This window comes from Theropithecus gelada, chromosome 1 (assembly GCF_003255815.1).
Source record: "Theropithecus gelada isolate Dixy chromosome 1, Tgel_1.0, whole genome shotgun sequence".
Lineage (NCBI taxonomy): Eukaryota > Metazoa > Chordata > Mammalia > Primates > Cercopithecidae > Theropithecus > Theropithecus gelada.
Genome location: NC_037668.1, coordinates 186,008,019 through 186,022,473, shown reverse-complemented (window position 1 = coordinate 186,022,473; position 14,455 = coordinate 186,008,019). Strand labels below are relative to the sequence as shown.

At 36.4% G+C, this 14,455-nt stretch overlaps 1 protein-coding gene across 2 annotated transcripts in view; it reads left to right on the top strand.

The window, feature by feature from the left end:
- Nucleotides 1-14,455, top strand: part of CEP350 (centrosomal protein 350) — a 166,567-nt gene that overhangs the window by 91,700 nt on the left and 60,412 nt on the right. Inside the window, exons 21-26 of one of the 2 annotated variants that reach the window (XM_025394350.1) lie at nt 79-201; nt 4,102-4,271; nt 7,843-7,935; nt 8,587-8,783; nt 9,368-9,552; nt 10,037-10,124. In XM_025394350.1, coding sequence (XP_025250135.1) covers nt 79-201; nt 4,102-4,271; nt 7,843-7,935; nt 8,587-8,783; nt 9,368-9,552; nt 10,037-10,124 — 856 coding nt within the window. The remainder of the gene's footprint in view (nt 1-78; nt 202-4,101; nt 4,272-7,842; nt 7,936-8,586; nt 8,784-9,367; nt 9,553-10,036; nt 10,125-14,455) is intronic. The other variant, XM_025394359.1, reaches the window with a different exon arrangement.

The window sequence follows — 14,455 nt, the reverse complement described above, 5'->3', positions numbered from 1 at the left end:
ATTGCTAGTAAGCAATACTTAAAATCTTTCCATTATTAGAGACTTTGAATGTTTAATCAGTTTTTATTTTATTTGTAGGAAAAGTCCATCTGTTTCACTCTCTCGGAGGAAAGAAGGGACCCTTGACTCAAAGCATCAAAAGTATTCCCCTTCATACGATAGTTATTCTGAGTCTTCAGGATACAAGAATCATGATAGAAGGTGAAGACAATTTGATTTGTCAGTACAGTTTAGTAAACGCTGATAAATGGCTTAAACATTGCTTTCTTTGATTTCTTAATATTGTTTATTTAAATAGAACAGTGTGTTCCCTTCAAAATGCTGGCTTCCCTAATTAGCCAATTTACAAAATAGTTGGTCCGTGTAATAATGTAACTGCTGTTCCTTGAGAACCTACATTGTATAAGCATTGTATAAATTGTTCTTCCTGCATATAATATTCACAGCAGCCTTCCAAGGCAGATGGTATTATCCTTATAGGTTAGAAAACTGAAGTTCATGGAGATGTTAAGAAACACATTCAAGGTCACATAAATAATGATACATCAAGGAATTGCACCTTAATTTATCTGCCTTCAAAGACTGTGTTTATTGTACATTTCCTTGCTGACATTCATATTTCCTGATGTTACAAATTTTTATTGTTATAAAAAATATTGAATAGGCCGGGTGCGGTGGCTCACGCCTGTGATTCCAGCACTTTGGGAGGCTGAGGTGGGCAGATCACCTGAGGTCAGGAGTTCAAGACCAGCCTGGCCAACATGGTGAAGCCCCATCTCTACTAAAAATACAAAAATTAGCCATGGGTGGTGGCGTGTGCCTGTAATCCTGTAAGCTACTCAGGAGGCTGAGGCACAAGAATCTCTTGAACTAGGGAGGCAGAGGTTGCAGTGAGCCAAGATAGCACCACTGCACTCCAGCCTGGGTGACAGAGTGAGACACCGTCTCAAAAGAAAAAAAAAATTGAATAGCTTGTCATTGGTAGTTAGTGTGATATGAATGGCTATAGCTTTCAATTATGGTTCCATCTCGGATTAGAAGATTTTAGAGGCTACTTTACAGCATTTTTACAGGTAACATACTGACATTGTCTAGTAATTTAAAAAATTAAATAATGAAACTAAAAGACGTGAAAATGTGGGAAAAGTACCAAAAGTTATTGAGTAGCTATTATGTCTCTGAAACTATCTGACTTTCATTTAACCTTTACTGACACCTTCACTGAAACTTCATGTCAACCATCATCTGGATTACTGTGGTGAACTCCTAATACTTGTCCTCATCCTCTAATCTTTCTCTATTCGTTAGCCACATGATAACCAGAGTGATTTTTCTAAAATTTCTAGCCAATTTGGTTATTCACCTATTTGAAATCTTCAGTATTCCCTCAGAAGATTCAAATTAAGGTCCAAATTATTTATCCTGGCATAAAAACTTTCTTTATAATTGAGCCTTTGGTCTATCTCTAGCCCCATCTCTTGGCTTTTCCTCTTTTACTATACTCCATTCATTCTAACTATTTCCAGTTCTCAGAAGAACCCTGCTTTCTGTCTTCTGTGCCATTGCATATGATATACCTTCTTTCTAGACCATCCCCTCATTTCATTTAGTTTACTTTTATTTACCTTTCAAGAATCAGTCCTACCCCGTCTGCTTTAGCTCTCACCTAAGTGTTCTCCTACAGCACTATGAGTATAGCTGTGACAGTCTTGACCACCCTATGTGTACATGTTTCTTTGTTAGTCAGTTACATTCTAGACCAGAAGCTCATTGAGGGCTTCATTTTCATCACCTCAGAAAGAAACTCAGTAACCATCAGCAGTTACTCCCTATACCCTCCTCTGGCAACCACTATTTCCTGTCTCCATTTTCTGTGGATTTGCCTATTCTGGATTTTTATATAAATGGCATCATTACAGTATGTGGCCCTTTGTGACTGACTTCTTCCACTTAGCATGATGTTTTCAAGTTTCATGCATGTTGTAGCATGTATCACTACTTTGTTTCTATGGCCAAATTATTTTCTCTTGCATGGCTGTCCCACATTTTATTTATCCATTCATCAGTTGGTGGACATTTGGGTTGTTTCCACTTTTTGACTGTTGTAAGTAATGCTGCTGTGAACATTCACATACAACCTTTTGTGTGGATATGTTTTCATTTCTCTTGAGTATATATTTAGGAATGGAATTGCTGGATCATGTACGGTAGCTCTATGTTTAACTTTTTTGAAGAACTGCAAAACTATTTTCCAAAGTAACTGCAGCATTTTATACTATTTTCCCACTACGTAAAATTTTTCTACAATCCTCACCAATGCTTGTTGTGTTTTTTATTGTAGCCATCTTAAGAGGGGACCATGCATACTTGTATCATCAGAACTTAGCAAAGTACCTAGCACATGATAGGCAATCTACTACAAATTTACTGAGTGAATGATTAGCACATAGCTGGCAATTGTTAGAATTGGGATTCAACCCCATGTCCTTCTGACTTGAAAGTCCCTTACTGTGTGCTGCATTACATCTTTTACCTTATTGCTTTATTAGAAGATTTATCTTTTCAAAAACTTATTAAACCAAACAATAGCATTGTATTCTGATAAGTATTATCACAGAAATATACACACACAAAAAAGTATGAACACAGGGTCAGAAGTGACCAAAGGTTCCTTGAGAGTTGGGGTGGGGTCCATGCAGTCTTCTCAGAAGTAACACTTGAACTGATTATTTAATTCCATAGGTCGTTAGGCAGACAGAGCAGCAAGGGCAATTTGAAAAAAGAAATAAGTATGTGCTGAGGATCCTAAGTATATTAACCCAGCTTGTGTAATGAATGAATAAACCAAGAAATGTAAGAAAGAGAAAGGAAAACACTTGGGGGAATATATGCTTAGTTTGTTGGCTGAGGAATAGCCAAAATCAGAAGTTCACATGGCATTTCAACACTTGAAGCTTAAAATCAAGGAAAGGGCAAAGATAGTGATACAAATTTGAGACTCACTCTAAATGATAGTAGTTGAAGTCATGGTTAAGATTGCCCAAGGAGAACATGTAGTATAAAATAGAAAGAGGGCCGGCGTGGTAGCTTACATCTGTAATACCAGCACTTTGGGAGGCCGAGGCGGGTGGATCATCTGAGGTTAGGAGTTGGAGACCAGCCTGGCCAACATGGCGAAGCCCAATCTCTACTAAAAATACAAAAAAAAAAATAGCTGGGTGTTGTGGCACATGCCTGTAATCCCAGCTACTCGGGAGACTGAGGCAGGATAATCTCTTGAATCCGGGAAGTGGAGGTTGCAGTTAGCCAAGGTCGTGCCACTGCACTCCAGCCTGGGCGACAGAGTGAGACTCCTTCTCAAAAAAAAAAGTTAGAAAAGGACCAAAACAAAACCATCAATTTAAGGAAAGACAGAAAAATTTAAAGCAAATGAAAGAAACAAGGAAAGCTTGTTAGAGAGTTGGGAAGAGAAGCAGGTGAGAGTAAAGTCATAGGATATAAGAATGTTGACATGATTTCAAGCTTACAGAAAAGTTGCAAGAATAATAGAAAGTCCTCAAATAGCTTTCATCCAGATTATCCTAACCTTTTACTGTATTTTGTTTAGCAAGTAGAGCTTTTAAAGGAGATATTGTCAACATCTAATGTTACAAAGCAATAAATTCTCTATTGATTGGATTTAGCAATTCAAAGTATAGATAAAGCTTATTCAGAATAGTTTTAGTAGAGCAGTTGGGATGGAAGCAGATTGTGATAAACCATGATGTTAATGAAAAGTAAAGAAGTAGAAACAGTGAGCAGTAGCTCCCTTTCCCAGAAGTTTGATTTTGAAACGAAGGGAAAAAAGGGAATGATAACCTAGCAACACTGCCTATTATGATTATTCAAATGCGAAACCTTCCTCTCTCCTACTCATCTTTCTCATCTTTTCCAAAATATTCTCAGACTTATGTTACTTCACTTTTTCTGTTTTGTATTACATCTTTCTTCATTTTTATCTTGACTATAAAGTACAGTCATTTGGCCAAATAAGTTTACTTTGAAGCTATAATCCTTATTTTGTTAATTTTGTTGTTGTTGTTTCCATGTATCTATAAAAAGAAGCAGTAGTGGTAACAGCCGCCAAGAAAGTCCTTCAGTTCCATCTTGTCAGGAAAATGAGAAGAAACTTAATGGTGAAAAGATAGAGAGTTCCATTGATGAACAGGTTCAGACTGCTGCAGATGATTCTCTGCGAAGTGATAGCGTTCCGTCTCTTCCTGATGAAAAAGGTAACTTTCTTTGCAAATAAATGTGTAACCATCTGTTCGGAAACCAGAGAAAAGGGGATCCTTGTTATAAAGTAGCAAATAAGCTGTATGCGGTGGCTCATGCCAGTAATTCCAGCACTTTGGGAGGCTGAGGTGGGAGAATTGCTTGAGCCTAGGAGTTTGAAACCATCCAGGGAAACATAGGGAGACCCCTGTCTCTACAAAACAATTAAAAATTAGCCAGGCTTGGTGGCACAGCCTATGGTCCTAGTACATGAGAGGCTGAGATGGGAGAATCACTTTAGCCTAGGAGATCAAGTCTACAGTGAGCTGTGATTGAGCCATAGCACTCCAGCTTCGGCAACAGAGCAAGACCCTGTCTCAAAAAAAAATTAAATAAGTAAATAAAGTGGCAGACAACTTGACTACAACTGTGTTCTAGTATTTTGGAATGTAGACATGAAAAGTGATGTATTTGGATACTTAGCTGAGGAGATTTCTAACTTTATTTCGTTAATATTTTCTAAACTTTATCTCATGAATAATATAGTGTTTCTAATTAAAGCACTGATGACAAATTTAATTGTAGATAATATTTGTAAGCCTTAGAAGGAAACACAGTAACCATGTATGACTTGTTTGTACCATGGTGCCTGGGCTTCCAATAACAGTGAATAAATAATTTTCAAGTGACTGTTTTAAAATATCATGAACAGTGACTTTATTTAACTTCTTTAAACAATATTGAATTACTTGCCCAGTGCTTTACTTGACTAGCAGAAATACAAAAACAAAAATGTATTATTAGTTGGACTGCTGCTACTTCTGGCCATGATGGAACAACAGGGACCAGATTTGCTTACCCTCTTTTTTTTCATTTTTTATTTTTTATTTATTTATTATTATTTTTTTTTTTTTGTGAGACAGAATCTTGCTCTGTCACCAGGCTGGAGTGCAGTGGCATGATCTCAGCTCATAGGAACCTCTGCCTCCTGGGTTCAAGCAATTCTCCTGCCTCAGCCTCCTGAGTAGCTGGGATTATAGGCATGCGCCACAACGCCTGGCTAATTTTTGTATTTTTAGTAGAGACGGGGTTTCACCATACTGGTCAGGCTGGTCTCGAACTCCTGAACTCATGATCCGTCCGCCTTGGCCTCCCAAAGTGCTGGGATTACAGGTCTGAGCAACCGCGCCCAGCCTGCTTCCCTCTTAAAGCAAGTAAAATATCAGGCAAAACATGAAGTAACTATTTTTAAGACAGTGGGGCCTCAGGCAGTGAATTGTGTTGATTCATGAGAGACTGGAAACAAATGAGTGCTACAGTTCTACCAGTTTACTGCCTAGGGAGTTTCCAGACTACAGAGCATGGAGCCCAGTGGTCTTCTTGAGTTGAGGAAATTGAGTTAGGAATCTGAAGAAGCCAAGACAGCTAGAATTCACAAGGCAGCCACTATCCAAAGAACGAAACCCTTAAAAACCTCCTACGTAGGAGAAAATATAAATCTAGGCAACATTCGGTTTGGTGATGACTTCTCAGGTATGTAACACCTCAAGGTATGATCTGTGAAAGAAAAAATTGATGAATTGTGCTTTATCAGAATTTAAAAACTTCCACTCTGTGAAAGACATTGTGAAGAGAATGAAAAGACAAGCCACAGATTGGGAGAAAATATTTGCAAATCACATATTTGATAAAGGATTTCTATCTAGAGTATGTAAAGAACTCTTGAAACTCAATAATAGAAGGCTGGGTATGGTGGTTCATACCTGAAATCCCAGCACTTTGGGAGGCTGAGGCAGGCAGATCACCTAAGGTCAGGATTTCGAGACCAGCCTGGCTAATATGGTGAAACCTCATCTCTACTAAAAATGCAAAAATTATCTGGGCATGGTGGTACGCACCTGTAGTCCCAGCTACTCAGGAGGCTGAAGCAGGAGAATTGCTCAAACCTTGGAGGTGGAGGTTGCAGTGAGCCGAGATTGTGCCACTGCACTCCAGCCTGGGCAACAAGAGAGAGATTCTGTCTCAAAAAAAAAAAAAAAAAAAAAAAAAAAAATTTTCAATAATAGGAAAAACAACTCAATTTTTAAAATGTACAGAAGATCTGAACAGATACTTTATTGAAGAAAATATGCAGATGGCACATAGACACAGGAAAAAGTCTTCAACCACATATATCATTAGAGAAATTAAAATTGAAATCACAGGATACTATAACACATTACTAGAATGACTATCAGAAAAACGGACAATAATAAATTGGTGACAAGGATGCAGAGCAACAGGAACTTGCATACATTGTTGGTGAGAATGGAAAATTATATGGTCACCGTGGAAGGTAGTTTCATAGTGTCTTGTAAGACTTAACCATACAATCCAGCAATCACATGCCTGGGTATTTACTGAGTGATCTGAAAATTTACGTCTACATAAAAACCTATATACTGATGTTCATAGCAGCATATTCATAATTGCTAAGAACTATAAGCAATCAAGATGTCCTTTACTAGGAAAATGGATAAATAAACTGGTACATCCATACAATGAAATACTATTCAGCTATTAAAAGGAATAATCTTTTGATTCATGCAACAACATGGACAAATTTTACAGTCCTGCACTCTACCAGACTTCCCCTCTACCAGGGGAGCTATTGAAGGGAGCGCACTTGGACGAATTTTAAGTGAATTTTACTAAATGAAAAAGCAGGCCCCAAAAATCTATCTGTTATAATATGATTCAATTTGTATGACAGTATGTAAAAGGCACAACTAAAGAGATGGAAAACAATTGGTTTCTAGGCATTAGGGGGAAGAGGAAGTAGTTGACTGCAAAGAGGATGCATGGAGGGACGTTTAGGGTGAAGGAACTGTTACACAGAGTAGTTGTTCTGTATGTATGTATGTTCTGTATGATGCTGTGTATTTGTCAAAACCTTGGAACTGTGTATCACAATGAGTAAATTTTAGTATCTGTGAACTAATCATGCAAACACACACATGAATCAGGATATTGGGAGATCCCAAAATGGAACGCAGCCTGCGATAAATGGATCTAACTGTATTACAAATATATGGCATAACGACATTGAAGCAGTTAGGGAAAAGAGCTGACCTAAGTAACTTTGGAAAATGGTGTCTTGAGTGGAAACTGTTAATATAAGCCTAATACAAAAGGAACGGTACATAAACCTATACTCTAGTTGGATAATAGTTTTTCACGGGGGTACAGGTTAACAGTTCTTTACATATATATTGGGTTTGAACAAATAAGTAAATGAGTGTTGGATGGTGGGAGCCGTGTTTCTCAGTATTGGAAGGGAAGATACACAAGAAAGGAAGACTAGAATGAACTCTGGTACTGGATCATAGACGTAAGTATGAATTCATGTTTAGCTGGCTGACTGAATGGATATAAAAGCAATTGTAATTGTGTGCATAAGTATGTGCACACACTTGTACACATAGATTAATATACATCCATATATTACCTAGCTCTGTCCACTGAGCAAGTGCAGAAGCAGTGATACACCCGTAGTAACAAGGACAACTAGTGCCTACAAATTCTTTCTTTCTTTCTGATTTTTTAAAGAGATGGGGTCTTGCTCTGTCACCCAGGCTGGTCTCAAACTCCTGGCCTCGAGGGATCCTCCCACCTTGGCATCCCAAAATGCTGGGATTGCAGGTATGAGCCACTGTGCCTGGCCCCTAGATTGTGGTTTCTAAGTATCATTCCTTAATAAAATAAATAAGAGCTTTTTGGAGAAATGGCTGATTCTAGGGCTGTAGGGAAAATACAATTTGAGCCTGGAGTATCTTGTAGTACCAGAAAGTGAAGAAGTATTCAATTAAAAAAAAAAAAACAAAACTGTGTCAAAGGCACACAGGAACCAGCCTGAAAGATCTGTCATATTCTAATTAAACTTGGAATTAATGAGTTTTTTAAAAAGATATTTTTACTTGCATTTCTTTGATTGATAGTAATGTTAAACAGTTTTTCACTTTTACTATTTATATTTGCTTTGTAAAGCATCTGATCTGACCTTTTTTTATTTTTCTATAGGTGCATTAGTGGTTTTCTAATTGATTTGTAAGAGCTCTCTAAATTTTTTGCAACATTAATCTTTATATTTCTTAACCTAATATTTCTAGGTATTTTTAGAGGTTTTTTCCTTGCTTGTAAGGCAAATGAATTTTAATGTTTCATGTCTATTTTTTAGTGATCAGTTTTATGAATTTATGTTGGATTGTCCCATAAAGAGGCAAAGGGCTACTAATTGAGTACCTACTGAGAACAGTTATAATGATAAAATCTACTTTCTCCATATTCTTTTAGACTCAACATCTATTGCAACAGAATATTCTCTGAAATTTGATGAATCCATGACAGAAGATGAAATAGAAGAACAATCATTTCGATCATTACTACCTTCAGAGAGTCACCGCAGATTTAATATGGAAAAGAGAAGAGGTCATCATGATGACTCTGATGAAGAAGCTTCTCCAGAAAAAACTACGCTGTCTACTGCCAAGGTGTGTTTCACTTTATCTGTGGAGGTAAATGGTTGTGGATATGTTCTCTCAAAGATATGAGAAAACATTTTGTACTTGTCTCATTTGTCAGCTACTAGAATGATTTTTCTAAGATATCAATTTTATTTTATAGTTTTCCTATGAAATCTGGCTTCACTTTCCTTACAAAGTACAATACAAACTTATTTTTTGGAATGATATATGAGGCCTTTGAGGATCTGAGCCAATATTATCTCTCTAGCTTTTGTACTTGCTTCACTCTTCTAATGCTGTATTCCATTTAGAAATTTACATTCGTTCTTACCAAATTGTATGCTTTTTGGTTAGCAGAAACAAATTCTTATCCCACTTTGGATCCTTGGGACAGTAATTGGCTTGCAGTAGTTTATTAAAATTTTATTGGCTGAGTAAATTAGCAGATGAATGTTAATCTGCCTCATGTGCCTTTTTAAAGAATATTCTCTTACATTGTTGATGGCCTTGTTAAATACATAGTTTGTTTTTGTAAATGCATACCACTTTTAGTGGAGTGAAGTACCAAAAGGTTAGATGATGATAAACAAGAAAGAAACCATCTACTTTAGGAACTGAACATGCCATTCTCAGGAGGACAAGATAGCTTTTCTAAATTTACTATGGAGATGGTTCGACAGTATATGAAAGAAGAAGAAATGAGGGCAGCTCACCAGTCTTCACTCCTGCGTCTCCGCGAAAAGGCCTTGAAGGAGAAGACTAAGGCTGAGTTGGCCTGGTTAGAGCATCAAAAAAAGTAAGTTCTTTCAGTGAGTACAGTTTTCACTAATTTCTTCATTCTTAAAACAGAATGCTTTATATTTTAAGATGTTTTTGTTTCCTCATTTGATTTGATTTGAGCAACCCAGTTTCTCAAGCTAGAAGTATGGCAGTCATATTTGATTTGTATTTCTTTCAAGACCTCCTCCTACTCACATAACATTTTCTTTGCATTCCTCTTTTACCACTTAACTGACTGTAATCTTATGTTGTCATATGATACAATATTGTAAATTTCCCAAAGTCCTTCTGTCTTCAGAGGACACATTCTAGGGCTTGCATATACCTCAGTAAAATACTTATTCGGATATGAATGGTTACAGCTACATGTAGCAACTGCTTTTCACATTTGAAAATGTTAAATTGGTTTGTAGACTTTTTAGTAGTCAAGAATTCTTGACATTATTCAGGTAAGAGAAATTTAATCAAATCTTTGTCTGAATGAAAAATATTATTTGCAGACATCTACGAGACAAAGGAGAGGATGATAAAATGCCCCCACTCCGGAAGAAACAGCGTGGTTTGCTTTTAAGGTTGCAGCAAGAAAAGGTATGTTAGGGAAGACACCCCTTTAGGATAGCTTATAAGGCAAGTTAGTTTATGGAATCTATTATTTTGCCTGATTTCTTTTCCTTATTATTGCCTTAAATGAGATTTAGTTGATACTTCCACTGTTTATGTTCATACTACTATACTTATAGGGGTTGCTTGATAATCTACTGTATTTCTCCTAAATTAGGATTGTGTGTCACTGCTAAATTAATAAAATACACAGGCAAACTTTCTACCTTCATGTAGTAAGTAAAAGAAAAATACTCTTTTGAAATACATATTTTAAAAATTAAGATATGTGTAAAAGATTCTATTTGGATTAAATTTTAAATTATTGTTTCCCTAGACTTTAATGACATATTAATTACATATTGATAAATATTTTGGCTTAATGGACTTAGAAAGACCTTAGTTTTGAATTCTGGAGAGGCAGCATGGTAGTGTAGTGGTAAAGAATTCAGGCTCTGGAGTTAGATTTCCTAGGCTAAAATCCCAGCTTTACCAGTTGCTGGTTTCATAACCTGGAACAAGTTACTTAACTTCTCTGTGTCTCAGTTTCCTCCTCTGTAAACTGAAGATAATAATAGTAACATACTTTATAGGGTTGTTTTGAGGAATAAGTGAGTTAATACATAAAATAAACTTAGAGCAGACCGTGGCACAATGGTAAGTGCTCAATAAATGTTAGTTGCTATTATTTGAATTCCAGTGTTGTCCCTTGCAACTGTGTAATCACGGTCAAAGTTTAAGTAACTCTCTGAGACTTAATTTCCTCATCTGTAGGAGTAGGATTATACTTCATATGGTGGTTGTGAGGATTAAATGAGGTAACATATGTAAAATGTGTTTCACTGTGCCTGGTAAGTATTCAATAGATTCTAGTTATTTTTTTCCATATTAACCTGTTGCCAGGTGCTAGCTACTATGTTAAATGATTTAGGAACCTAATTATCTGAATTATATATTGGCTTATTACTTAGTTATATGTTTATCCCAGGAAACATTACAGATGATATGAATTTGAATAAATTCTGAATTCTATTAAAAAAAAAAGTTGTGTATTTTTAATCCAAAAAATTGATTTTAAAATAAATTAAAATTTTTTCTTAGTTAAAATAAGTAAATAACTTTCTATAATGTTACAGTAGCTTTCTGTTATAAAATAAAATGAAAACAAGATTTATAAATTTATCCCTCATTCTGTGGGGTTTCTTTTCACTTTCTTGATAGTATCCTTTGAAGTATAAGATTTTTCATTTTAATACGTCTGGTATTTTATTGCATGCCTGCTAATAACACATTTTTTGTTTTGATTAGTTTGAAAATGTATTTGTTTCACCTTTATGTTTGAAGAATATTTTTAATAGGCATAAAATTATTTTCTTTCAGCACTTTTAAAGATGTTTTTCCATTATTTACTGCTTTTATTGTTTATGTGGAGAGGTCAGTTATCTTAATCTTGTTCTTTTGAAGGTTCCTGTTAAGATTATTTTAAAATTATCCAATTTTTCAGTAGTTTTACTATGATGCATGTAGGCGTGGTTTCCTTTGTATCCATCCTATTTAAGATTTGCTGAGCTTCTTGTATTGGTTGTTTTATTTAATCAGTTTTTCAGAAACTGTCTCTTCGTGTATTGCTTCTGCTCCCACCTCCCTTTTTTGTGTGTGTGTGTGAGACAGGGTCCCACTTAGTTGCCCAGGCTGGAGTACAGTGGCACGATCTCAGCTCACTGCAACCTCTGCCTCCGGGGCTCAAGCAGTCCACTCACCCAAGCCTCCCCTGTAGCTGGGACCACAGGTGTGCGCCACCAGTGCCAGGTAATTTTTTGTAGAGATGGGGTTTCACCATGTTGCCCAGGCTGGTCTTGAACTCCTGGACTCAAGTGATCCCCAACCTTGGCCTCCCAGAGTACTGGGATTACAGGTGTGAGCTACTGTGCCTGGCCACTTCTGCCTCATTCTTTTTCTCTTTTACTTCAGGGACTTCAATTAGACATAGGTTAGACCTTTTGACCATTTGCCACATCCCTTTCCTCTGTCTTGTTTGTATTTTATTCCTTAAAACAAACAAATTAAAAACTAAAAACACTGTGCTTCAGTTTGGAAAGTTTTTGTTGACCTGTCTTTGAGTTCATTAGTATGTCTTCTACTTTGCCCAATGTACCGCTAAGTCTCTCCAGTGAGTTCTTAATTTGATCTGTTTTAGTGTTTTAGTTCTATAATACCCAATTTTATTCTTTTTAAAATAGATTTTAAGTCTGTTGAAATTTTCTACCCTTTAATCTACTTGGTTTTTGTTTTTGTTTTTGTTTTTGTTTTTGAGACGGAGTTTCACTCTTCCTGCCCAGGCTAGAGTGCAATGGTGCGATCTTGGCTCACTGCAAACCCTGCCTCAGCCTCCTGAGTAGCTGGGATTACAGGCGTGTGCCACCACACCCAGCTAATTTTTTTGTATTTTTAGTAGAGATGGGGTTTCACCATGTTGGCCAGGCTGGTCTCAAACCCCTGACCTCAGGTGATCCACCCGCCTTGGCTTCCCAAAGTGCCGGGATTACAGGCATGAGCCACTGTGCCCGGCCTACTTTTCTATCTTTTTCTACATATTATCCGTAGTTATTTTAATTTTCTGTACTGTTATTTCTTCCCTGTCTGCTTATATGTAGCCATCTGTGCCTCTATTATTACTATTGTCTGTTTTCTTTTTTTTTTTTTTAACTATCGTATGGCTCCTTTACTTTGCATGCCTAGTAATTTTTTTGTTGAGTACTAGACAGCAGTATATAAATAACTGCAAAGGCTCCAGCTGATGGTCTCTTCCCCCAGAGAGGATTTATCCTTTCTTTTGCTATTTTATTAGAGTTTTCTTTTGCTATTTTATTAGAGTTATCAACTGTTCATCTTAATTCATTCAAAGATTGTGCTGAGTTAGGGTTGGGTTGTAGAGTTGGTAAGCCTCAGTCTACGTCTGGTTTGCATTGTCCCTAGTTTGGGGCTCTCCAGGGCTTCACTGGAAACCCAGATACAATTTTTTACTCAGCACAAGAGACTGGGGATTTCTGCTGTGCTTTCAAGACTTTTCTGGGTTAACTCCTTAGCCCTCTATGTGCTCCTTCAGAACTTGACAACTGCTTTGAGGAGAATGTGAGTTTAAGATCTCCTGAGTCTCCAGTTTTGTCACTGCAGCTCTGTATAGCTGGTTAGAGTGTTGACTGGTGTAACCACTTTGAGTTGAGAGCAATTGCCACTACCTGGTTTAGTTGAGGACATATATGATATATGACTCAGCAGTTCTGTCTTGGTATATATCCTAAAAAAGCTTTCACATATGTGCAGAGGAAAATGGAAACAACTTAATTTCTTCAATAAAAGAATAGATGAAATAAAACATATTCTTGCAAGAAAGTATAGTACTACAGGAAACTGAATGTATTAGATATCAGCACTGTCTATAGAGATACCTGAAATGATAGTAATTTTCTATATCTGTGTTGTCCAATACTGTAGCTACTAGCCACATGTAGCTAGAAGCTGTCATACTGGAGAGTGTAGCAGTAGATCTTCCTTTACCAAAAACCATAATGTTCTTTTTTATAGAAAAGCAAGATGCAAAGAATATATACAGTATTATACCAGTCGTGTAAATTTTTTTAATGTAACCAATTAGTAGTATATGTTCTGTGGAACCACTCATGCATCAAAAGCAAAAAACCACATATAGGAATGATACACTTCTGGGGAAGAGAGGAAGGAGGAAGAGATTGGCATGGAGTTTGGTTTCATCTATGTTTATCTATTTATAGATAACATATTTGAAACAAATGTGCAAACTGTTAAATATGTTTAATGCCAGTGGTAGGGATATGAGTGACTACTTTTTCTTTTTGTAATACTTAAGAATTTTTTAAGTAAATGTGCAAAATATACTCTTTGATCCAATTGGTTACCCTGAAAAGTTGCCTTATAAGATTGAAAGAACCAAAGTATAAGAATATATGTGCTAAGATATCTATTGCAACTGTAGCAGAAAGAATTCTTTTGACTGATAGTGAAATGGCTGGCTCTAAGCAATTTGGTACAACCGTATCCAAAAAAGAGAGACCATATTTTTCTATGTCTTACTAGTTTTACCCTCCCTGAAGTGATATTCATAACACATAAAAATAACCATTTTAATAAAGTGAATAATTCACTTATACCATTCACCATTTTAAAGTAAGCAATTCATTTGTACAACTTTGTGTGTTCTTACAAGAGGAGCAAACCTTGTTTCCGAAGTATTCCTTAGAAATTGTCTTTTTTTTCTTCTAGGCTTGAATTGGGTGAATTTA